The sequence below is a fragment of the Pseudopodoces humilis genome, chromosome 19 (assembly GCF_049639895.1).
Source record: "Pseudopodoces humilis isolate 2021_Gansu_Grassland_sample_001 chromosome 19, ASM4963989v1, whole genome shotgun sequence".
NCBI lineage: Eukaryota > Metazoa > Chordata > Aves > Passeriformes > Paridae > Pseudopodoces > Pseudopodoces humilis.
The window spans coordinates 7,821,232-7,845,805 of NC_142218.1; the positions used below are offsets into that span (position 1 = coordinate 7,821,232).

Here is a 24,574-nt window from a genome sequence, read left to right on the forward strand (position 1 = left end):
CACCTCTCCCGCAGGGCTGCGGCCCCGAGGGGACACTGCCTGCCGGGCTGCTCGTGGCATCCCACACACACACACTGGGCTCCCGGCCTCCGCTCCCTGATTTATTTATCCGTGCGTGTGCCTGTTCTCTCCTGGAAGGCACGTTTGCAGAACGGGGGATTACTTACGCCCTAGTTGGGCCTGCCTGCCCGCTGCCTGCCCACTGCCTGCCCGCTGCCCGCTGCCTGCCTGCCCGCCCGCTGCCCTGGGATTTTGTCTCTCTACAGGCTGCGGTGTAATAAGGGAGGTAATTAAGTGTAAAAGGCAGGAGGAGGGAGGGCTGGGAAGGGGGGAGCAGCCCCAGCTCCTTTCGGAGGCAGGGGACTGCGATAATGTATGGTAATAACCGCAGCCAGCCCTGCCGAGCTGATAGCGCTAACGGCAGCGCCTGGGCCCCCCCAAACCTGCCCCCACCACCGTGGGGAGGGGGAGCAGCACCAGAAGAAAGGCTCAGCCTTCCTCCACCGGGTTTGTGCCTTCCTGAGCAGCTGTATGGAAATAATTCCCATCGGAGGCAATTGTTTCCCCGACAAGAGGGAGGGGGCTGCGGGGGTACTGTGGGTGAGGGGTTTTGGAGGCTCCCAAGGGCAGGATCATCCTCTTGGGGGGCAGGAGGAGAGAGGTCAGGTCCCTACTCCAGCTCCCAGTCTACCCACAAGGGACATATCTGCTACTGAGGAATGAGACAAGCTGCCCTGTGGTGCCCCCACATCTCCCACTGGTCCTCAGCTTCCCCATCCTCCATGGATCCTGGACACAGGCTGTGAGGTCAGCCAGGATCTGCCAGAGGATGCCCACTAATGCCAGGAGGCAGAGCCCTCAGTCCTGCCCTCTCTGCTGCCTCAGCTGCAGGACCCCCACCACTGCCAGCTCGGGGGGCTGCTGGCTATTAGGTATTCCAATCTCGTCCTTCCCAGAGGCGTCCGGGTCGCAGCCGGAGCCCCAAAGTGGCTCCAATTCGTGGTCTGGTGCTGCCGCCGGCGCAGGGAGCAGATGCCAGACAAAGGGCTGGGGACAAAGGCCCGGCTGCCTCGTGCCCCAGGGAAGGGGTGCAGGCGTGTGCAGGGCACGGGTGCTGTCCCATCCCGGGGCTTCCACTGCCCTGACCTCCCGTGCCTGCCATGCCCCAACGTCCACCCGGCCCCTGTCCTGGCTGGCCTGGCTGGGGCACAGTTGGGTACCAGGTGGGCCAACCCTGGCACTGGTTCTGTGCTACCCCTGCCATGGGCACCGTGCCCTCACTGGTCTGGTGCAAGGTTCTGCTGCAGCCCCTCTCCAGCTCTGCCCATCTCAAGATGCAGCAGGGCTGAAATGGGGTGCAGGGGGGCACAGGACAATGGGGAGGGAGTAGAAAGCATGGATGGGACCACAGCAGAGGGTGGAAAATATCACACATGTCACTCCAGTCCCACTGTGCCTCAGTTTCCCCAGCTGGTGTTGGGGGCCTTGTGAATGTTCTGTGTTGTCCCACCATCCCCCTCCCCATGGCTGCCTTTGTCCCCACTTCCCCCAGCTGGTTGCAAACCCCCTGTCTGGGGGCAGCTGCCACAGCACAGGGCCGGGAATGCCACCGGTGCTGCTGGGTGCAGCTGGGTCTGTGCCCACCACAGAGTCCAGGGGGCCTTTAGGGTACAATGCCAAACTGTGCTGGACCCCCCAGGGGAAGGGACTGGACATGGCCCCATTTGAGAGATACCCAGGTGGGGGCCACTGGCACAGACAGCCCCCTCGACGTGGGGGTTGTGGGAAGCAGGGAGGCAGAGGGCTGAGTAAAACACCTTCTATTGCTTTCACATGATGGGAACACCCCATGCCCAGGCTGGGGACAAAGCCCTGGAGGTGCTGCTCCCTGGCAGAGCCCATCAGGGAGCTTGCAGACCCACAGCATGTCTGCAGCTGGCCTGGTCCCAGCACTGCTTCTCAGCCAGCCAGCCTCACTGGAGTTCATGCTGGCAAGAGCAGCGGTCTTGGGGTGTCCACCCTACTCATGCTGGGCACTGCAGGCTGCAGTAGTCAGCAGATTTGAAAAGGCCGTAGATGTTGACAAGGGGGAACATGAGCAGTGCCCCGAGGAGGGAGCCCAGCTGCTCCAGCACCCCGTACCACACCAGCGCGCTGCGGCTGCGGCTCCGCAGGATCACCCCAGCCATCACCTTCATGTAGGAGAGCGTCCCGGTGAACAGCACCCAGGAGAGGACCTGGTGGCACAGGTGGAAAAGTGGTCAGGGCCAGGGGTTTCCCACTGTGGGGACATCGTGGTGAGGTCAGGTCCAGGTGTGGCGTCAAAGACCTCCCTGAGTGAGAGGGACACCATGACTTACGATGATGGCATCACCCCACTGGGACTGCTGGAGGAGTGGGCAGGGACTCATCACTGCAATGGCCATGTTGTAGGCACCAAAGCCTGTCCCTGCCATGGTGAGGATGACCATCAGGGTCAGGGACCTGCAAAAGACATGTGAGACCCACTGGAGAACACTACCTGTCCCTGGTGAGCAGCAGGGGCATGCAGCACATTCTGGCTCCTTGCTGGCTCCATCCTCCTTTCCTGGTGTGTCTGTGCTGCCAGGACATGGTTATCCCACAGGCCCTCTCCCACCCTACACCCCCAACCCCTGCAAAGTAGAGGCTACTCCTGGGGCAGAAGCCCCTGGTGTGCACCCTGCTGCAACCCCCAGGGCCCTGCAACCCACCTGTTGGGCAGGAACATGGCCACAATGCAGGCGAGGGGGTTGGCCATGGAGCTGAGTGTGGCTGCCAGGTGGTAGGTGGTGTGTCCGTAGGGCAGGCAGGAGTAGGACTGCACAGATGGCAGGACCCCGTTTGTCAGGGCGCTCACCCAGGCAATGAGGAGGTAGATGAGGCTGAGCTGGGTTAGGGAGTGGAAGACCTTCTGTGGCATGATGTCCCCAGGTCCCTTGGGATCCTTTGGGCATGAGCAGCCTCTGCCCAGCTGTGAGTCAGCTCCCTCGTCAAGGATCTGGTCAAATGAGTTCAGCACAATGTTGCAGGGAAAGAGGTGCTGCTGAGAGAGCTCCCACACCTTGGGCTGTCGGGTGAGGAGGAAGAAGGCCAGCAAGCAGGTCAGCATCATTGCAGTCATGAGCAGGAAGAAGATTAAGGTGGAGAAGTTGGGTGGGAGGTAGCGGGTCTCCAGCTGGAAGAGGGTGCTCTCCACAGTCTCGTTGCCAGTGGTGATGTTGACCTCATAGCTGACATTGGCACAGCTGGAGATACCAGAGCCCTGGCCCAGGGCAATGAGAGCAGGAATCAGCCCACTTAGCCCTTCGCCTATGAAGAAGGTGTTCATGTACTGGGGCTGCAGCTGCATCATGAAGGGCAGGAAGGTGACAGAGGAGGTGCAGTCCACCAGGGCCAGGAAGAAGGTAAGGATTAGGAAGGGGATGCTGTGGGACGTCCCAGCAATGACGGATGTGTGGTTCCAGAGGAAAGCCAGGAGGAAGCAGGCCGTAACACCCATGGATATGATCACATAGATAACAGCCACCTCCTTCAGCAAGCTGGGCCGAAAGCGATTCATGAGGGTGACGAAGAGTGGTCCCACGTTGGCCATCTGGATGATGATGGTGATGTAGGAGGGGAGGTACCACTGCTCCGGCAGCACCGTCACCAGCAGTGGCACCTCTACCCACAGCCCGTTGATGGCCACCCAGGAGCCCATGCCGAAGGCACAGGCCAGAAGGTGGGTGAGCAGTGCCATGTCTCAGGGCTGGGTGCCTGGGCCTGGGAGTGACGCTGCTGTGCTGTGGGGAGAGACTTTGATGAGTGTGGGGTGAGATACGACCCTTCCAGATCCTGGCCCTGTCCTCCCATGACCACTGCCTGTGTAGGTAGAACAGCTTCCTTCCTACGTGCTGTGAGGGTGTGGGACCCACAGCCCAGCCCAGCCCCACTTTGCCCTCTGCAAGCCCTGCCGACCCCTCTGCCCCCTTCAAGTGATGACACCCGGTGCCCTCCTGCCCTGGGTGTGGATCCTGATGAGCTTCACGGTCTCATCCCGGAGGGCTGAGGCTTGGCAGCAGCAGGTGCGGTACCCAGGAGGGCATTGAACCTGTGCCAGCTCACGTTGCAGCTCCGTGCAGCCTGGAAGGGCTTGGCACAGCCGGGTGCAGGGTGAAGAGGACTCTCACCTGGGGGCTGAGTGGTCTGGGCAGCTGCTCTGCTGGGAATGGACACCTCGTAGCTCCCGTACTTTATCTGCCGGGCAGGACGAGGCAGCGCCCGTCCCTTCCCAGTCAGGACCCGCGCGATCCCGTCACGCTCGGGTGGCCGCAGGAGCCAGGCCCCAGCAGCCCAGCCTCTGCTCGTACCACTCAGCTGAGTCACCTGAGCTCCGGGCACATCCCTTGCCCACTCCCATCCCGCTGCTGGGGAGAACTCTGGCGTTCCATGTCCCTACGTTCCATGCCCCCGCGGTCGCGCAGAGGCGTCTCCAGCCCCCTCCCGGGGCGTTGAGGCCGCCAGAGGAAACTCACGTCTCACGGGGCTGAGCCTGGCGGGCGCAGCGGCCCCGCCACGGCCCCGGCCCCGCGGGGAGGCATCGGGGCTGGAGCAGGAGCCGGGCAGGAAACGGGCTCCGGTCTGACCGGTCCCTCGGCAACCTCCCAAGGGTAACTCACTGCGCTTTGGGGAATCGGCAGCACCACGCGGGCGGGAGCCAGTCCTGGCTGCCGGAGCAGTGACGTTAGGCGGGCACGTCACCACCTCCGGATGCGGACGGATGACAGCCTGGCCCTGCTCTGCTCTTCGTCTTGGTCCCAGCCGGCAGAGTCCTCAGCTCGGGGGGTTATTATTCTTGGCGGTGTCCTGGACTTCGTCCTTGTCCCCGCCTGAACTGCGTCCCACCTATCACGGACTCTTCTTGCAGGTGCAAGTGTCACCCGGTGACGGTTCCTTGTCCCCATCGGGATCTCTGCGGCGTCACGGGTTGGCATGGGGCGCTGGGGAGCCTCCGAGTGAGGCAGCTGTCCCACCTCGGGACACTGCGGGGACCAAGCCGTGAGCCAGCGGACGAGCCATTTGCACCGGTGGGGAGGTGACACGGGTGAGGAGACAGACCCCCGGTCCCTCCCAGCAGCAGCCCCCCCCCCCCCCCCATCCCAGGACCCACCGCCCCAGGATGCCTCATGGAAGCTCTTCCCCCAGCACCCACCGGGTGTCGCTGGGAGAGCGGGCTGCAGCCCTGCGAAACCTGAGGCTGCCTTCTCCCGTCTGCCTCCCTGCCCTACCTGTCTGCAGGGCCCGTACCTGTCCCCGTCCCTCCGGGGGACTGCACCTGCTCCTCCACGCTGCCCTGCCCCTGTGGGAGCCCCCATGGCAGCCAGGACCGTTGGGTGTAGTGGGGACAATGTTGTTTCTTGTCCCCGGGGTTGCAGGGACGCTGGGTGACAGTGGCAGGGGGATGGTCACAGTTTGAGGTACTGCTGTGATTTAATCCCTGCCGGCAGCTCAGCCCCCTCTCAGCTGCTCACACACACAGCTCCGGTGGGATGTGGTACAAAATGGGAACAGATAAAATGGTAAAAGGGACTAAAGTGATGGATTGAGATAAAATCAGTTTAGTAGGAAAAAGCAAGGATGTCCTGTAGTCTGGGGTATCCCAGGGGTGGGTGTAGGGAGGGGCAGAGCTGCCCCATCCACATCCCCTCCCAGTTTCTGTGTACCCCCAGAACTCTCACTCACTGGTGGGGCAGCGGGAGGAGCTGAAAAGTCCTTGAGGCTCTGTGAGCATGGCTCAGCCATTTTCAGTCACCCCTGGGTTATCAGCACTGCTTTCAGCACAACTCCAGAACAGTCCCACACTGGCTCCTATGGAAAAAATTACCTCTATCCCAGTTAAACCAGTCCAGGACCCCAGGGGACATGGAAGGTTGGGAACAGTTCCAAGGTGCTGGGGAAACCATGCGCAGGGGGCTTGGAGTGGGCGTGGGGCAGCTGAGGTCAGTGTGTCCATGGGTATGGGGACAGGGAGGGGACTACAATTGTCCTGTGTTTAATTTGTCGGCACAAAGAGGCTGCTCAGCCGGCAGTGAGACCCTTCCCAATGGCTATGGGGCAGAGGCGGTTTGAGGGGGTGCTGGTTGTGGGACTCCCGTGTTGCCCCTTCACGCTACTCACCCAAATCCACCCGACGCGTGCTGCCTGCCCTGCCTGTGCCTTCTCCGCCCCCTGCCCGCCCCGCAGCTGAACTCCCGGGCCCCGGCCCCTCGCCCCTCTGCACCCTCGGCAGATGTGAGCAAAGGCCCCGGAGCAGATGGCAACATTTGGTAGCCGAGTGGTCCCTGTGTGCGGGACTTTGCTGGGCTGTGATGGCCGTCCCTCCAGGAAGCCACCTCCTCAGCCAGGGCTGGGGAGCCCATCCCAACTGCAGCCAGAGCATGCCAGGGGTGCAGCGGGGATCCCCAGGGTGGGCACACTGCCCCTGCCATGGGGGTGACAGGGTGGCAAGAGGGCATGGAAAGCTCAGCAGCCCCAAAAAGCAGGGGTCTGTACTTGAGCTCAGCCCTCGTGAGACCCATCCCCTAATATCTTTTTCCATGTGTGAGCAGTGGAGATGGTCTGCTTGGGTAGAGGGTGGCTGCTGCTCCATTTCTGGGGAGACAAGGGGACTCCCTCACTCCGGGGACTACTGGGCACCCTATTTGAGAGGATAGGACCCCCAGACTTGGGGACCTGCTGGCGGGTCTCAGCCTGGACCCTGGCAGCCCCAGCTCTATTTGCATTCATTTCCATGTGAAAGGAGCAGGTCAAGTTGAAAGTGGAAAGGCTGGTGGGGGGCAGCCGGGAAGGGGCCGCTGTCGGAGGTGAGACCCCAACAAAAGGGCCGGATCCCCAGGGCCCAGTGCTCGCCTGGCCATGGGCTGCAGCCACGGCCCCACGGCAGCCGCCATCTGTGGGTCTGTGCCGCCGCCACCACCGGCCAGACAAAGGCCTCGTGCCCAGCATGTCCCCATCTGTCACCTCCCTGGTTCCCGGATCCCTGAGGAGAGACTGAGTGTGAACATCCGGGTGCATTCCCTCTACCCTCAGGGAATGGGGCGATGCTGGGTGCAGCGGGTGCCTCCCCATTCTGTCCCCGTTCCTTCTGGAGCGGCTCTGTAGAGCTCTTGTTGGGGAAACTGAGGCAGGAGCAGGTGGTAGCTTATCCTGGGTCTGGGCATGGCAACGGGCTGAAATAAAGCACTAGGAGTTAACAGACAAGATGAAGGGGTTGGGGACCTCTCAGCTCTGGGGGTGCCCCTGCGTGGGGGTGCCCACACTGCCGAGCCCCAGCCCTGCGGCTTGGCAGGTGTTGCCAGGCACCCGTAGCTGCCTCCGCCCAGCACTTCCAGAGGGGGAATTGGCCGCTGAGTGTTTTCTTCTCTTTGGCAGCCTAATTTAGCATCCAGGAGGTCCTGGCAGTGGCACGAGGGTGTCTGTAGAAGCTGAGAGCAAAGGCACTGCCAGCGCCTGATTGTCCCTCTGTTCACAAACACCGTTGGCGTGTTCCCGGAGCAGCGGTGGGGATGCTGCACCGGCTCCTGGGGGAGCATTCCTGCAGGAGGCTGCCCTCCCGGAGCGTGTCCCGGGATGCTCCCAGGGAGGGCGAGGCTTGGGGCGCTGCCTGGATGCGACGCCCCGCTCCAACGGGCCAGACGTGCCCGAGCAGCTCCTGCAGCCTCCTGCCCGCACCCGCACAACCTCGGCACTTGTGGGGGATGCAGCCTGCGGGCTCTGCCCTCGCCTACCAACTGGGATTTTCCAGCTGAGCCCGTTGTGCGAATCTGGGCTCAGGGCAGCCCTCTGGCTCCCAGACTGCGGTTCCCTCGGCCCTTCTCCCTCCACCAGCTCCTTGTCTTTTTCCAGGAGCCGTTTGAACAATGCAGGGCTGTAACTGAGCTCCATAGCACGAGCCAAATGCTCGTTCCCTCGGTGCAGATCCCTGTACCATGGGGCAGGAGCCACCCTGGGGCTGGGTTCAGGCCAGCAGTTCCAGGTGGCTGCAGGCTTGGTGACCCTGTTCCAGTCTGTCACCTCCCTCCCTACTATCCAGTTTATTTTCCAACATTTTGGAGTTTATTGCTGCTGGATGTGTGGGAAAACAAGGTGAGATTTCCAAATCAGAGCAGGCCCTGCCAACTCGCCATACCAATGATATGAGGGAATTTGGGTGCCCACAGGAAGGCTGGGAATTTCCCTTGTGCCCAAAGCCCTAATCCAGCCCCAGAACCGTCTGCCCACAGCGAGCAGTGACATCCAGAAGCGTTTTGGCTTTGTCCCTGTGAGCACTTCGGGCCGTGTGTGCATCCAGGCTGCCCAGCCGGCACCGCGGGCTGAACCGGCACCCGGGACGTCACCGGGCACCACCACGCTGCGTGACGCAGCCTGGCATGGAGCAATGCCCTGTGGTTTCGATCCCATGTGAGCGCTGAGGTGCTTGGAGGGCGTCCTCACCCGGCGCTGACTCAGCGGCAGCTGCTGCATGCAGAACCGCTCCAGCACCCTCCAGCCGCCAGCCCGCGGGGAGACGGGGAGGACGTGGCCGGGGAGCAGGAGGCGTGGGGACATCAGGACACCACCGGGACACCCTCGGAAAGAGAGCAGGGAGAAGAATTGTGGCAGCTGATCCGTGCTGAGGAGGCTCCCACGCCGAAGGGCTGATCCAGGTGGGTGGCAGAGGTGATTCTGGTCCCGTGCTGGTCCAGTGCCAGCAGAATGGGGCTGGGTGAGCCGGTGAAGGGGTCATAACCGTGTACCTCTGGAACAGCTCCTCCAGGCAGGAGGTGACCTGGTCTGCCATGTGAGCCTGGCTGGACTGCCCACCCCAGGAGGGAGAGGAGCTGGGGCCACACTGGACAATGCCCAGAGCTCAGATCTCCGCACTCCAACTGCGTTTGGGACATGGAATCCCATGTTATGGGAATCCTATGTTATGTTGCCGTGTTTTTGGGGCTCTTCGGAGGGCGGCTCCGCTCAGCTCAGCTTGGCTCGGTGCAGCTCAGCTCGGTGTGGCCGTGCCAGCGCGGTGGCTCAGCACAGGAGGAATGTGGAGCAGCAGGTTGTGCCCCGTGCTGGGGAGGGGACCCCACACTGGCCACTGCCGGCTGCGCTGGGGCTCCCGTGTCCTTGTCCCTGCACTTTGACAGCCATCTCCTCTGTGGCTTGGCTGAGTCTGGTACAAGGCTGAGCTCCCGTGCCTGACATGGGGATGTTTTCCTGCTTTTCCTTGCCTGGGGGACACTTTTGCACCCCTGTGCTGAACCGGGGAGTCCTTCCAGTTCTGGGCACAGGTACAAAGGCAGTGAAGCCGGCCACTGGCACAGGGGCTGGGCAGCACCGGACTGGAGGGGTCGGGCAGAGGGGTGCAGAAAACTGCCCCGGGGAGCAGGCAGGAGGATCTGTGCCAGTGCTGGGACCGTTCCCAGCTGTCGCCAAGCCTGGCCGTCCCCCTGCAGACATTTTCCAGGTCAGGAGGCAGCATGTCCCCCCAGGCAGGGGACGAGGATGGGGAGAGGGGCAGACAGCCTCCCCCATGGCCACTCGTCTGTCACAGCGCGTCAGGGGGATGCACCGTGTGCTCTGCAGGGATTCTGCTGGGGTCCAGATTCTGGGGAATCTGGCACCCGTGGGCTGGTAGGGGGTGCAGACGTGGCTCAGCTGTGGCTCAGCCGTGGCTCGGCGGGGCTGTGGGTGCCAGGGCTGGCTCCTGCCGCCGGCGGTCAGCGCTGGGACAGGCGCTGGGCTGCTCCCAGGAAGTTTGTGCACGCAGGTGAGCGGGTGACGCTGGCAGCTGCCTGCTCGGGGCTGCCACGGGAGCGAGTGAGGCCACAGCACACCGGCCCCTGCCCTGCCCACCACTGCACCTGGTGAGTGCTGGGACGTGCTGTCACATCCTCGGGCTCATCAGTGCCCCAGATCGGCAGGAATCTCAGAGCAGCTTGGGAAAGGCGTTGGGGGAGGGGGTCTGACCCACATCTGCTCCAGTGTGCCCTGCCACTACTGAGCCCCTCTGGGTATTTGGGCTACTCTGGGTGTGTCCACCTCTGGTCAGGGGACTGCAGAAGGGTGTGGGGCTGGTTTAGGTGCCCTCTGCGCCCTTTTCGCTGTGGGCGGGCTGGTGCCTCTGCGCGACCGTTGTGGCGGCTGCGCTTGTTGGGGTTGGCAGGGACCCAAGGACACGGGGTGCGCAGGGCCTCACGCTGCCCCGAGCACACCGCGGCCGGGCAAGCACGAGTGGAAACCCCCGTGTACTCCACCTGCTTTCCAAGGAACTCCAGGATGAGCGCAGGGAGCCTTTGAGAAGCCCCGGAGCTTGCGAGGGGGCTGAGGGAACAGCAGAGGGAGTGGAGCACGGAATCCAGCAGCTCAGCAGGGTGGTAGGTGATGGAACCCTGGGCATAGGGGATGCCCGCCTGGGAGCAGGCAATGCACCCCTGCGCATGGGTGAAGCGAGGATATAGATGAGGCACCCCTGGGAACAATCAGTGCTCCCCTGGGAGTGGGTGATGCACGCCTGGGAGAAGGATATGCCCCCCTGGATGTGGGCAGTGCCCCCCGGAGCATGGCCGATGGGCACATGTAATGCACCCCTTGACTCCTGGCACCTGCGACTTGGGCAGAGCATCAGTGTGGGGTGCTTGGCTCTCTCCGCCCCCACTCTCTCCGCAGGGTGCCCCTCTCCGGGACCGGGGCGCTCTCCCCGCCGGCGCCATTGGCCCCGGTGCTGTTTGAAGCAGGCGTGCGGCGCGGATTGGCCGGGGGACTTGTCGGGGAGGCTCGGCGGCGGCGGAGGCGTGGTGACCGCCTTCAAATAGGCAGCCCGGAGCCGGGGGCTCAGCCAGTGCGGTACCGCACAGCCCGGGCTGTCTTTGTCTGCCGTGGGGCCGGGGCGCGGGCAGGGGCAGCATCGCCGCCGCTCTCACTCCGGCCCCGCTCTCACTCCGGCCCCTCTTCTCAGCCGACGGCACCTGAGCCCTTCGCTGCCCGTGGCGGCCGCCCACCCGTGTCCCGGTGCCGGCACGGAGGATGCCCGTCGAGGCGCTGCAAGCCGGTGACACCATGAAGGGGGTGACGGTGCCTTTCACCTCGGCCATGCCTGTCCGTATCCTCCGCAAAGGGCCCGCGTATTTCCGCCGGCACGCCGAGCCGGGGGCCGGGAAGCCCAGCGCAGTGGAGAGACTGGAGGCTGACAAGGCCAAGTACGTGAAGAGCCAGAAGGTCGCCAGTACCAAGCAGGAGCCGGTGAAGCCACTGCTGCTCAAGCAGCCCCTCTTCGCCCCCGGGGTGCGCCGGGCTGTGCTCACCCCCAGCCGCAGGGCACCCCCGGGGCCGCGCCGCGCCGATGCTGCCAACCCGAAGACCTCCCTTGACCTGGAGATCCTCAACAACCTCATCAACCTCTGTGACAGCCCTTTCCCTAAGGCGGAGAGCCCGCTGGGCAGGGAGTGCAGGTGGTGGGCGGAAGCGCCAGCGGTGGAGGGGGCTGTCAAGCCACCGGAGAGCCCGGCCACCACCAAGCCCCCCGGCAGTGTAGCCGTGCGGAGGGTGGACGTCCGTCCCTGTGGAGCTCCACGGAGCCCAGTGACACCGCTGCCTGCGTCCCCCGTCCCAGGTGGGCTGCCTGTGACCCCATCCCGGAGCTCGCCCGCCCGCCCCGAGAGCGCCCGGCGGCAGCCGCTGCTGCACCGCTCCAAGTCGGACCTGAGCGATCGTCTCTCGCGGGCCACCGCCGACCTGGAGCGCTTCTTCAACTACTGTGGCCTTGACCCCGAGGAGATGCAGGACATGGGGGCTGAGCGCTTCGCCCGTGCCAGCTCTGACATCGTGTCCCTCAAGTTCCACAGCGTGAGCACGGCCAGCTCGGAGGGCGGCCGCTCACCGCCCAGCGCTGCCACGCCGGAGGGACGGCCGGCGGAGCGTGTGCCCTACGGCATCTCCATCATCGAGCGCAACGCCCGTGTCATCAAGTGGCTCTACGGGCTGCGCCAGGCCAGGGAGCCCCAGAAGGTCTCTGATGTGTAGTGGTGCCGTGGTGGGCACCGGGGATGGGTTGCTCAAAAGCAGGCAATGCTGGATGGGGACAAAGCACAGGCTGTGCCCTGGGAGGAGCAGGGACCTCTTGATGGTGACAGGACCTTTGAACTTAGCCCTGCTGTACTACAGCATCACTGGCCTGATGTGGTGGCTAGGGATCCATTGTCAGACCCCTGTGCCAGCACTGGAGGGCCAGGTCCCTGTGGGAAGGCAGAGGACTCGTGACCCTGGGTGTGTGGCTGGTCCTCAACACCCATAAGGCCTCATGTGTGGCTGTCCTGCCTGCGCTGCTGGCAGCTCCTGCCTGTCCTGCTCCTCACCAGCACCCCTGGGTGGGGTGCAAGGGGCTGGTTCCCCCCTGCACAGAGCAGGGAAACTCCACTGGGGAAGGAGCTGCCCCCTTGCAGCCTCCACCAAAGGGGTCCCACTGCCTGTGGTGGTGATCACATCCTGGTGGTCCCATCTTATTGCTAAAGAAAAGCCTGGTGCTTTGAGGGGTGAGGGCGAAACCTGACCCCCTGCTTCAAGCTGCCCAGGGCTGTGTGTCTGTGTGTGTGAGTGTCTGCGGGTGCCTGTGTTCCCCTCCCCGGCTGCCAGTGGGCACAAAGCCCCCACCATGCTGGGCCTGGTATTTATGAAGACAACAGTTCCTCTTTTCTACTCTTTTCCTTATGTTTGATCTGTAAATAATAATAATTATAATGCAGCCAGTTTTATTAAATGCCTGTGTTTTGGAGGCTGTGTGTTGTCTCTTGGGGTGGTGGAATTTGGGATGAGACAGGGACTCTTGGGGTGCCTGTAGCTCTGCAGGGCTGTGGGTGCTGAGTGGACGGGTGCTGGAAGGGAATCGTGGGTTCCACACTGCAGTGTGCCAGCGCGGGGCCCAGCGGGCACGGCAGGGCGGCGGTTGGCTCTGGCAGGTCCCGGCAGAACCTCAGCTGTTGGGATTCCCCTCTGTGCCATGCCTCCTTCCCTCCCCTGCCTCCTTCCCTCACTTCTGCAAAGCTTGGCCAGGTCCCAGCTCTCCAAGAACTGGGAGATGGGGGCGGCAATAGCAGAGACCTCCCAGGTGGGCCGGGATGAAAGTTGGCGCAGGGAGTGCTTTGAAGATGAAAAGCGCCTGTGTGTTCTCCCAGGGCAGCCTTGCATGGCACCACAGCCCTCCTGGCACCTCAGGTGCCACCTGTGCCCTGCAGTCCTCACACTCCTGACGTGTCCCATGCAAGCAGGTATCTGCTGGGGAAGGTGACATCAAAGCCACCAGCAAGCACCTGTACCCAGGGACTCTACCTGACCCTGGGCCTGCTGCTGCCTCCCTTCAGTGCCAGCCCCCTCAGCAGCTGCTGGCCAAGGCAGCACCATGGGCCCCTTGACTGGGGCTTCCATCCAGTGTTTGGGGTCCCCAGAAAAGCTGTCACAAAGAAGAATTTGCCACCCCAGCTTGATTCCTGCGCTGTTGTGTGTCCACCCAGATCCCCTGCTTGGGGTGCAGGATCCATCTGACTCCTACTGGGGTATTGTCAGGTCCAGCTGCCAGGAATGTGGAGGGCAGGATGTGGTGTCAGGACATGGTGACAGGACACAGGGATGGCATCTGGCTGTGAGTCAGGCTGATGAAGTGCTCTGGGGAGGACACAGGGGATCCAAAATGATGGCACATGGGGCACTGAGTGCCTCCCCAAGGAAAACACCCCAGAAACCAGAGGTTGACAGGGACCCTGGGCACTTACTTGGGGACAGGCTTTGCCCTTGGGGAAGTCTCTGAGGGAACCAGATCCTCACTAGTGGCTGGGACCGGCTGTGCTGCCGGATTCCTCAGCGTGGTGTGTCCCCAGGCTTGGTCTAAATTTGTTATTTCTAAGGAGAAGGGGGGGACCCACCAGTCCCCAGCCAGGCAAGGGCTGAGCAGCCACATGTCCCTCAGGTGCTGCCAGTCCTTGGTGTGACTCTGGTGTCCCATGCCCTGCATGAATGGGACCTGACATGGCTGCCCAAAGCCCTGTGTGCTCATGTGTGCATGCAGGATGTGTCTGTGTCCGTGTGTCCACGTGCACATGTGTTTGTGAGCAGGATTTCGATGTGCACACACAGATGCTCACACAGCAGCCTTGTTCCCGAACCAAGAGTCTCCATATGACCCCCACCCATGGGACTGCCAGCATGAAAACCCCAGCACAGACGTGTTCAGACACACGTGTCCCCCTCAGAATGTCCCCCCTGTGCCCCCCCTTGCATGTTCCCACTGGGGACAGCAGGACAGCCCCTTGCTCCCTATCGCTTTCCCTGGCAGCTGCTTCCCGGTGGCTCCGGTTTCGTGGGGAGTGCAGCTGAGCCCATCAGTTATTTCCAGGGAGGAGGGACAGCCGGGGAAATGTCCATCACCCTCTGCACTGAGATTCCCCATGGGTGCCCCATGTGCAGGCAGGAGGTGCAGGCAGGCAGCCAGAACAGAAGGAAAACCGGCAGCACCGCCCCCTGTGTTTTCCATTTTTTAATTATTCCCCACTGATGAGCATCTTCTGGAAGCGCCAACAACGTCACGTGCTTTAATCAGTGTTAATTAGCGGGTGCCTCGGGACAGTGATGAGGGCAGGCAGCAGGAGCCCCCCCGCTGCTGCGTGCACAGCCGGTGTCGGTGCCAGCACCCACCACCTCCCACCCCCCCAGCCCCTTTAACCCCCAGCCCCCTCCCCACCCCCAGCCCCTTCCTGCCAATCCTGGGGCTCTGCCAACCCCTGCCAGTGCAGTGTCTGCTCCCAGTAAGTGCCTTGCAGAACTGGGCCACTGGCCATCCCAGGACTGGTCCCCATGAAGGTCCCCAAGGACACCCCCTGCTCTTCCTGTCCTCTCTGAGAGCTGGAGAAACCCAGCTCCATCCCGTGAGGAGCAGTGCCTGTCCCGCCATATATGGGACGGTGCCTCAGGCCATGCCTAGAAGGGGACAGCGTGTGGCCCTCTGCATGGCTGTGTCTGGACCAAAGGGGAAGGAAGGACATCACCAGTCCCCCTGCTTATCAGGATTCCTGTCCCACCCAGCTCCTCTAATCCTCAAGGAAAGTGGGATGGTGGGGAATTTACAATATCCAAAGCCAGTGAAAAGGCAAAGCCCCGATCACATTTGGGGTACCTCTGAATGCACATGGTCCCAGGGCTTCTCAGAGCCCCATCACTGGGAGGGTCTTGGAGCCCTGTCCCCAAGACAAAACCCTGAGGACCAGCAGAAATTCAGGGAGAGAAGCTGAGGTGAGGTCAGGGGGTTTCCATATGCTGGAGCCCACTTTAGCAGGTCTGGCTTTGTCCCACTCCAGCTCCTGCAGCTCCAGCTCCTGCAGCGCCCTTCACCCCTGCCCACAGTTCCTCCAGCATGGCCACGGTGACACTGCAGACTTCTGAAAAATGGGATAAACAAGAGTAAAAAAAATACAACTCATGGCAAAGATTCCCTGCAGCAGCTGGGGCATCTCAGCCGCCCCCAACCATCCCTTGTCCTGGACTTGTCTCTCAGTGCTGGCAGTGGCCGCGGGCTCGTTAGAAGCTGCTGGGTCGGATCATCATGCGGGTGCCCCTCAGGGAGTAGCTGGGCCCCTGGAAATGGTGCCAGCGGATGCCGTTGAGCTTGCGGATGTTGTTCCGGGCCGGGTAGTAGATGCCGTTCAGGTTGGAGAGGCCACAGGCATCGAACCACCATCCTGTGGGAAGGGAGCAGGGTGGGAAGGTGGCATCGCAGGCTGGCACCCACGGTTGCTGCATGGGGGTGTCCCCCTGCTCCACTCACCTCCCGAGAGCATCTGGGCACACTTGCAGAGACAGTTGTCATTGTCGGCGTCACGGGTGCTGAATTGGGTGCCCTGCAGTGCCAGGCCACTCTGCTGCCCAGCCGTGCCACTGTAGTCCTGCAGGGACAGCCTGTGCCCAGCAGGAACACAGCCACTGTCACTGCTGCCTGTCAGGGGGTCACAGAGTCCCCAGCACTGCTCAGGGGCTGCCATGAGCTGAACACAGCACACAGGGATGTGGGCAGACATCCTGCAGTTCCAGCTTGGCCTCCTGTCCTTTGTCCCCAGGAGTGGAGGTTGTGGTATGCTGGGGCAGAGAGGATACACCCCCAAGGCCTCTCCAGTCCTCTCGCTGGGAGTCAGCTCGATGCATGCATGGGATGGATGGCGCAGGGGATGTCTGGGGTCTGGTTCCACCTCCAGCCCAGCAGTGAAGGCCCCCAGCTGCTTTCCACCCTCCTGCCCATGGCCAGGAACACATGGTCATGGCAAGCTGAGCATTAGGAGCACAGCATCTCTCCCTGGACATGGACAGCCTGGGGATGCCCAACATCCCTGGGATTGGCCACAGCTGTGTCACCTCCCATGGCCAAAGAAAGAGCCCCAGTGCAAACGCCCAAGTTCCTCCCACTGGTATGGCAAATCCTACTGCCTTGATGCAATTTTATACATGAAAAATCTACTCAGGAGCCCAGGGAGAGATGAAAGTGTCACAGCAACGTGCCTGGCACCTGGCATCACAACTACACCAGGACAACCCAGTGAAACCCCAGGTAAGCCTGCACCTCCCTAGGGCACCACACCCAGCCCTTCCCCCTGGCCACTGCTGCCCACAGGGCTTGGGGACAGTCAGAAATGGGGAGCGCTGGGTGGCTGTTCCCACAGCGCCTCTCCCCTACCTGTAAAACTGCCGCTCACTCCCCAGCTGGAATTTCCTGTAGTGGGCATACACCTGGCCACCCTCCCAGTCCTGCAGCTCGACCCGTAGGGCGTAGGGCACCCGGCTCGTCAGCAGGTGCACGGCCTCATTCCCCAGCCAGTATTCCCCCGAAGCGTCCCCAAAGCCCTGGGGAGCAGCAGGGTGGGTGAGTTCAGGGTGCTTGGGGTGCCTCCAGGGTGTCCCCCTCCCTGGTCAGGCACACACCTGCTTGTACTCCCTCCAGCTCCTCTGGAAGCTGAGGCTGCCGTTGGCTCGAAGCTGGATGACGGTCCAGCCCCCTCGATCTGTCTCCATGTCACAGTATGCCTGCAAGGGCAGCGAGGGACAGGCTGGGGGTGGCTTGGAGTGGGTGGCCAGGTGCACCCCTGCCAGGCTGGGCAGCTCAGCATGGGTGCTCTGTGGGTGCTAGAGCTGGCTGAGAGGCTGGCGAGGGTGTGCTGTGCCCAGCACCTGGCTGAGGCATTTCTCCTTCCTCCATGGCCATGAGCAGGGGTTGGGGTCTGGTGCTCATAGGTCAGGGTGCCTTTAAAATCAGTTTTATACCCCCATTTGGAAGGCTGTGCCAGCCCTGCTTTTGTCCTGTGGGTTCTGCCCTCACCCTTGTGCACCCCCAAGGCTGAATGGGGTGGGGAACTGCCCTGGGATGTCCCAGCTAACAGGGATCTGGTGTGGGGCTGGTGTGCACTGGGGGGGCAACACTCCAGGGTGATGCAGGGAAGCCGTCTCTGGACTGTGCTCACCTTTTTGGGCTCGCTGAGGTTGGCAATGTGCAGGGTGTAGATGCCGCTGGCATGGATGCCTGCCCGGCGCACCTCGGCACAGTCCTGGAATTGCTGCTCCTGCCCAGGTGACATGGCTGTGGCAGAGGGGACAGTGAAAAGGCAGGAATCCTGATGGCCCTGCAGCCCTGCCTGGTTTTTCTGCTCTTCCCTCTCCCTTTGGATGCCTTTGTGCTGACAGATTATTTCTTTCTTTTCTGTGCGATCTCCTGAGGGCTGGGCAAGGCAGCTGTGCCACCAGGGCTGCTGCCAGCCTAACCCCTGGGGGTTTGCCACGGCTGGGAATGACATCAGGCTCTGGACCCACCCCCTGGGGCTCCCAGCTGCTCCTTGGTTGCAATGAATGTATCGTTTTCCAGCGGAACGTGTTCCTGCCCATGGCAGGGTCTTGGAATGAGATGAGCTTTAAGATCCCTTCCAACCCAAACCGTTCTATGACTGAATGGTTCTATGATTTTTGAGCTGAAGTCACTCAAGCTGAGCAGACCAGAGGGGCACCGTGGCACACTCCTGGGAGGACGAGGAGCTTTCCCACTGCCCCCACTGTGCCCGCACACCCCGCTCACCTCTGCCCCGGGAGACGAGGCGCACCAGGCTCTGGACAGACTGGAGGAGCTGGAGCTGCTGCCGCTGGAGCAGGCTGGTGTTGGCACTGGCAGCCAGCAGCGTCTTTTCCATCTCCTCGATGGTGCCGCTCTGGCGGCTCAGCAGCCGCTGCAGCTTCTCCTTCTCCGAGTGGGCCCCCGCCAGCTCCACCTGCTGCTTCGTTTCCATCTCCAGCACCCGCACCTCCAGGATGCTGGGAGTGGGATGCAGCGGTGATGGGGTGGCAGAGCAGTCCCAGCGTGTCTGCAGGGACCCATTGCTGTCCCCATCCCCTGCTGCACCCCCTGAATTGTACCCTCACTTCTGGGATGTGCCCACACAGGGGAACCCAAAGCCCAGTGGCCATGTGGGGCTGTGCAACCACCTAGGGACCACAGCTAGCACCTGGAGGGGTTCAAGCCCCCTCAAAGTGCAGTGTGAGGTGGGAGAGACCAGCCTCCCTGTGGGGTCCAAGGGCTGTGGGGGTCCCTGAGCCTCCCCAGCCCCTACTTGTTTCTGTTCTGCAGCTTGTGGATCTCATTGGTCTGCAGCAGCAGCTGCTTCTCCAGCTTGCTGGTGGACAGGGAATTCTCCTGGAGCTGCATCTCGATGCGCCACGTCTGATTCAGCACCTGCCTCGGGAGCAGAGGGGAGCCTTGGCATCAGCAGCCAGAGCCACACCACACCCGTGGTGTCAGCCGGTCTCTGGCACACAGCCCTGGCACCTCTGCCACTGGTGCATTAAACCCTGTTCCACCTCAGGGAATCGCTTTGATCTGCAGACAAACTGTGCCACCCACCACGGTGTCAGGGTGGTGGGGACATGGGCACACACGTGCCATACCTGGGCCTCCACGTCAGTGAGCTTGCGGCTCTGCTCGGCGCTGCGGTTGAGGAGGGAGCTGCCGATCTCCAGCACGGTGGCAGTCTGGTTCTGCACTGCCGTCTGCCGCAGCTCCGCCATCTCCGGCTTCACGCTGCTCTGGATGTAGCTCTCCAGCTGTGCAGGGAAGTGAGGGTGCAGAGGGTCATTTGGGCACCTCTTCAGGTCCTGTCTCAGCATCCCAGCTGAGCCTGGCACCACTGGGCACAGCCCCCAGGTACAGCCCTGTGTCTCCACAAGGCTTGACCCACCTCAGGGCCCTTAGAATGTTATCAGAGGACAGAGTGAGCTGAGCTGCTGCAGGGGAGGCTCCTCAGGCACCGGCTGCCAAGATTCCTGGGCTGTGGTACCAGCTGGGGCCTGGCATGGGCTTCTGTGTGCCCAGGTGTGCTGGTGAGCTGGGGCTGATGCCCAGCCAGGGTGGCCTGTGCCAAGCAGCCAGGCAGGGAGTGGCTGGCACTGGCATCAGCATCAGCTGCCAGTCCCCAGCCACTGGCTTCCCAGAGCTGGGGATATGGAGGGACAGAGGACACCATCCGCCAGGGAAGGTAGGTGTCTGGGACCCGGTGCTGCTCCAGCACGTGGAAGAACCCGAGGCTGGGAAGAAGCTGGCTGCGAACACAGCTCGGACACAGCTGAGACGACGCTTCCGCTTTCCCAGCCCGCGGGGGAGCCGCCTTTCCCAAAGGCTTTGCTATTTCTGGCAGCCCCGCCATGAGGTTCCCATTCAGCCCCTCCCCAGGGCGATGGCCTCGGTGGGGGCACGGTCCCTCGGCGAGGGCCACCGGGAGCGGAAGGGGCCACGCTGCCGCCCACGCTGGGAAAGCAGCCCCTGAGAGCAGGAGGGATGGGGGCTGCCCATCTCCCTGCATCCCACAGATGCTGCTGTCCCTGCAATGCCCAGCTCCTGCTCCAGGCCTGAGCTCCCCAGTGGTGCAGGCAGAGCCCCGCATCCCCCTACATCTTGTGGGCTTGTGGACCACATTCAGCAGGGCTGGGATGCTGCTCTCTGGGGCAGTGTCAAGGCAGGCAGTGGTGTGGGGATGTTGTGCACCACGGTGGGAATGCAGTGGTGCTGGGATGCTTGGCACTGTGGCAGGCAGGCAGCAGTGCTGGGATGTTTGGCATCATGAAATACCAGGATGTTCAGCACCATGGCAGGCAGCAGTGTTGGGATACTCAGCGTGGGAGTGGGGCTGGCAGCGGGCCAGGGCACAGGGCTCTGCACTTGTTTGGTATGATGAAATCTCACTGTCCCCTCCTCCTCCGCACCAGGCAGTGGCAAAACCATCACCCTACTGTGAGCATCCATGTGGGGCAGGATGGTGTTAGGGCTGGAAAGTCCCAGGACCCAGCCAGCACTGCCTGCACCCCGTTTCCCTGGGGATTTTCCCTCGCAGGAACATGCTCTCAGGGAGGAAGCAGGGAAAGGTCGGAGAGCTGCGTCTGGAAAACATTTCCCCGAGCTGAGGGATTGCTGGAGAGTTTCCCTTTAACCACATCGTTAATCTTGTTGCTTCACAGGGATTGGGGAGGCCTTTTCTCCCTCTCAATCTTGCTTTTTTTTTTTTTTTTTAAATAAACATATCTGTGAGATGAGGGCAAAACATACCCACGGAAAAGGTCAAGCTGGCACGGGGAAGGCTGGGAGTCCTGGAGATAGAGCCCTGGATCCTGGCCCCAGCAGCTCCCTGGGAGCTGGAGTGGGGCACAGTGTCCCCAGGCATGTCTGCCACAGGGGACACAAGTGGGACAGGGCCTGTGCCAAGGACAGGGAATCCAGGATCCCCACTCCTTCATCTCATGGGTGCTGTTGTGAACTGGGCTCTCCTGCTTTCAGAGTCTCATTTCTCCACCATTAGGGCAGAGCTGCTGGGGGAAAAGCTTTGGTGCTGTTTTGGTCATGCCAAAACATCACCATGGAGCAGGAGAAAACTCAGCCACTCACTGTCCCCATGCTGGGATCATCCTGTGCTGCCTTCTTGCAGCATCCCTCCTCCGTGTCCCAGTTCCTATCCTGCCCTGGCATTTCTGAACATTTCACAAGCACCAGCTTGGGAATCCTTGAGTCACAGGTGGGAGGAAAGTCCTTCACCTGCTCTCCACATCCCTGCCCACATCCCAGGGTGAGCAGCATCAGCCCCTGTGCCTCAGGCATCTCAGGGCTGCCAGAATGCCACTGCCCCTCTGGAGACCCCATCCCACGCCAAGTCCCCCGCTAGACCCAGTGGCACCATCAAGTGTTTGTGTTTGAACTAAAATTAATTCCTCCTGAGACAGAAGCAGCTGATGTGTCCTTGTGTGCTGGGTCCTCGCCATGTCCCCACCAAGGGGTGCTGAGTGGGGACAGTGGGCCAGCCCCTCAGTGCCATGGATGGGGGTCCTGGGGGAGGCCGGTGCTGGGGATGCCTGGGGGGGCCTGGGGAACCCTTCTGGGTACCAGGAGACCTCCCAGTTTCTCAGCACCCTGCAGGGCTCCCTGTGCCAGGGCAAAGCAGACAGGGATGCAACGTTGTTTACGATCTATCCCTGAACCCAACGCCTCTTTCGAGCCCTCGTTTGTTTGTTCAGGGCTGGAGTCTGACCAAAATAAGCGTTCTTGGGCAGCTCTGCTGAAATTTGGGAAGCCAAGGAACAACAGCAAAAAACATAGCCGCAAGCTGCCTCTAAAGGAGAGCCATGCTGCAGGATGGGATGGGGTGGGATGGGATTGTTTTGATGGATGGATGGAACAGGATGGGGATGGGGAAGGAATGGGGTACTGGCTGCCCAGTGCTCCACTCTTTTGTGCTCCTTGGGGCTGTGGTGAGGTGCACTGCTGCCCACAGCTGCCCAGATGTGCAGTCCCATTTTCCCTGTGGCTGTCAGCTCTGGACAGAACCACGTGCACCTGTGGTGGGACCCTGGTGCCCTGCCTTGCTTGGCCATACAAAGGCTGCCCTCATCCCAAGGGAAGCTCAGAGCTGGCCTGGGCACACAGGGCACAAAGACAGCAGAGCACAGGGACACCAAGACAGAGAGCTGAGGGCAAAGGGGGCACAGGGGCCCCAGGACTTGTGAGCACCCAGCAGGTTCCACATTGACAGAGATTCAGTGCCACCAGCCAGGTTGTCACTGCTGACCCCTCTGCAACACTCTGGGATGGCTTCCAGCAGAGCCACGGTTCAGTGTTTTCCCAGCTCTTGAGGAATTTGTTCTCTAGGATGGCTGAGGGGACAAGGAACAACATCCTGCACGTCCCTGCTGCCTGCACTGTCCCCCATAGTCAGGGTGGCTACCCAAGCAGTGTGGCTGGCACAGGCCATCCCTGGGACCCCACTCAGTGTGTGGGCCCCATTCTGATCCCTGAGGGCTGCAGGAGCTCGGCACGGGGACATCACCCAGGAAACAGGAGTGCAGAGGCACACAGGTCCCATTGCAGCCTGGTGGGACACCATGGGACGTGCATGTGGCTCTGCTGGGTCAGTGACAGCTGGGGACAAGCTGCTTCTCCTCTTATCAGTGCAGGTACCCAGTGTTCCTGGCACGGGCTGTGGGGTTGAGGGCCCCCCAGGGATGTGTCCCTAGGGATGAGCTATTCCTGGGTCTGACGCAGGCAGTTGCACTCAGCTGGAAGGGGGCTCCAGGAAGGAAATGCTGCTTCCTGCCTCAGGCATTGGGGATGGGGCAAGCCAGTGGGGGCTGGGGGTGGCAACCCTGTGGGTACACAGACCCTCTGGTGTGGCACCCCACTGCTCCTGCCGTGCACCACTCACAGACCACCCAGCAGCCATGGGTCCCACACAAAGGCTCACCGAGTGCTGGGAGCTTGTAAAAGGGAAAATGATGAAGCTGGAGAGATTCTGGTGGCCCCTGGCCTTGGGACCATTGCCAAACTCCTTCCCAATCTCCTCGCCCAGAACTTGGAATGCTGATCCCCAAGGGATGCTCGGCACAGCTAACCCAGCCAGGACCATGGCAAGGACGGACAGGGAATACAGCCTCAATGGGAAGTGATCTGGGTGAGTGATCTGCGGCACGCATGAGCTGCAGCACCCACAGCAGAACCCACAGCAGTGCAGACAGTGCCTGATGCCAGCTGCACACCTGCAGAGAAAAGCTGACCTGGATGCTCAGGTGGGCACAGACCCCGATGCCCACAGCTGCGCCACACGGATGCTGCACGAGTGGGTGCTGGACACATATCCCTGCCCACACCGCCTCGCTGCTCGTCCCCCCACATCCCACAGCCTACCTTCCGCAGCCACTGGGTGCTGTTCTCCAGGATCCTCTCGAGGTGCCGCAGGCGCTGGGCAGCCCCGTGCCCGGCGGTTCCAGCCGGCGAGTCCCGCTGGAGCAGCACGCCGGCCGGGCCGGGGGCAGGGCAGGGCAGGGGGTCGGTCTCGGGCAGCACGAAGGTGTAGCTGCAGTGGCCGTGCTGCACTCGGTGGTAGCGCCGGCGGCCGCCGCCCTCCAGAGCCCGGCGCTGGGCTCCAGCAGCGCACAGAGCCGTCGTGGCACAGGTCAGGGCCATGAGGCCGAGGCTGAGCGCCCACATGGCTCGGGGGTCCCCGCGGGGCCGGGCTGCCAGGGCGGGGGATGCGCCGGCAGCTTGCTCCGTGCCGGGATGGGTCAGTGGGCGCTCCCCGCCGCCTCCAGCCGCGGCGATTTCGGCATTTCCTCCCTCTGAGCCGGCGCTGGCCGCCCCGGCCTTTTATCGGCAGCCCTCGAAGGGGGAGAGGGGAGGAAAAAAAAAAAAAACAAAAACAAAAACAAAGGAAAAAAATCTGTTTAAAAACAATACTTCTATCTTTTTTCTTTCCTCTGAGTCCACTGCGGGGAGATCAAGTTTCACACGTGATCTATAAATGTCTCTCTCTCTCGCACACACACACTCACACACACTCACAGCCCCATTCTGCCCCCGGCCGTTCTCTGCAGAACTCATTGCACATCCCGGGGTGGACCGGGCCACGGCAGCACCGAGCCCTCTCATCCCCCAGCCCTGCACCCAGCGAGTCCCCCCGATCAGCACCCGCTGGGATTCACCACACCCAGGCACCCCCATCCCAGGCAGCACAGCTCCCTCCCCAGTCCCGGCTATTTATAATGCCAGCGGGAGCCAGGCCTGGATTTTGCTGCTCTGGCCATGGGATGAGCCCGTGGGGACCAGGAGGAGGGCTGTGTCCCAGGCAGAGCTTGGCAGGACACAGCCAGACTGCGCCGGGCTCGGCGTGCCCAGATCCCAGGCCGGGGGTCTGTCGGGGGCTGATGGACTCTGAGCAGAACCGGGGTCACCACGTCTGCCAGCCCATGTGCTGGGACAGGATCTCGGCTGTGTCCCCCAGGAGAAGACATCCCAGTGGTGGGGACAGGCTGCCAAGGGGATGCCCAAGCATCTTAACAAAGGGGGATTTTCTCCAATAGCCAGAAAAAAACCCTGGTGGCTCCCAATCCCACGGAATGGCCGTCCCAGTGTCACACTTGCCGCTTGTCCCAGTGCTGGCTCAGGCAATGAGTGATGCTGGTGGTACTTTAAATAAAAACTTGAAATGAGATA

At 62.1% G+C, this 24,574-nt stretch overlaps 3 protein-coding genes across 10 annotated transcripts; 1 reads left to right on the forward strand and 2 right to left on the reverse strand.

Moving 5' to 3' along the window:
* Positions 1-1,805: 1,805 nt before the first annotated feature.
* Positions 1,806-5,078, reverse strand: SLC52A3 (solute carrier family 52 member 3). 3 transcript variants are annotated; one of them, XM_005524746.3, is made up of 4 exons: positions 4,680-5,078; positions 2,733-3,803; positions 2,361-2,484; positions 1,806-2,237 (listed from the first exon to the last, which is right to left on the reverse strand). In XM_005524746.3, exons 2-4 carry the CDS (start codon positions 3,758-3,760, stop codon positions 2,025-2,027), a joined length of 1,365 nt encoding a protein of 454 aa, XP_005524803.1. In that variant the 5' UTR covers positions 3,761-3,803; positions 4,680-5,078; the 3' UTR covers positions 1,806-2,024. The 3 variants fall into 3 exon arrangements, with proteins under 3 accessions (XP_005524803.1, XP_014109568.1, XP_087920846.1); XM_014254093.2 differs by having other exon boundaries at positions 4,536-5,078; XM_088064720.1 differs by lacking the exon at positions 4,680-5,078 and adding an exon at positions 4,191-4,358.
* Positions 5,079-7,489: 2,411 nt separating this feature from the next.
* FAM110A (family with sequence similarity 110 member A) lies at positions 7,490-12,808 on the forward strand. 4 transcript variants are annotated; one of them, XM_088064673.1, is made up of 3 exons: positions 7,490-8,705; positions 8,807-10,415; positions 10,997-12,808. In XM_088064673.1, exon 3 carries the CDS (start codon positions 11,065-11,067, stop codon positions 12,058-12,060), a length of 996 nt encoding a protein of 331 aa, XP_087920799.1. In that variant the 5' UTR covers positions 7,490-8,705; positions 8,807-10,415; positions 10,997-11,064; the 3' UTR covers positions 12,061-12,808. The 4 variants fall into 4 exon arrangements, with proteins under 4 accessions (XP_087920799.1, XP_014109692.2, XP_087920798.1 ...); XM_014254217.2 differs by having other exon boundaries at positions 8,807-9,905; positions 10,308-12,808; XM_088064672.1 differs by having other exon boundaries at positions 8,807-12,808.
* Positions 12,809-14,779: 1,971 nt separating this feature from the next.
* On the reverse strand, positions 14,780-23,946 carry ANGPT4 (angiopoietin 4). 3 transcript variants are annotated; one of them, XM_005524933.3, is made up of 9 exons: positions 23,270-23,946; positions 18,997-19,152; positions 18,663-18,784; positions 18,134-18,366; positions 17,529-17,644; positions 16,993-17,094; positions 16,748-16,914; positions 15,848-15,978; positions 14,780-15,761 (listed from the first exon to the last, which is right to left on the reverse strand). In XM_005524933.3, the coding sequence occupies exons 1-9, from the start codon at positions 23,570-23,572 to the stop codon at positions 15,601-15,603; spliced, it is 1,491 nt and encodes a 496-aa protein (XP_005524990.2). In that variant the 5' UTR covers positions 23,573-23,946; the 3' UTR covers positions 14,780-15,600. The 3 variants fall into 3 exon arrangements, with proteins under 3 accessions (XP_005524990.2, XP_087920836.1, XP_087920837.1); XM_088064710.1 differs by lacking the exon at positions 23,270-23,946 and adding an exon at positions 22,830-23,259; XM_088064711.1 differs by lacking the exon at positions 23,270-23,946 and adding an exon at positions 19,287-19,307.
* Between the last annotated feature and the right edge of the window lie 628 nt (positions 23,947-24,574).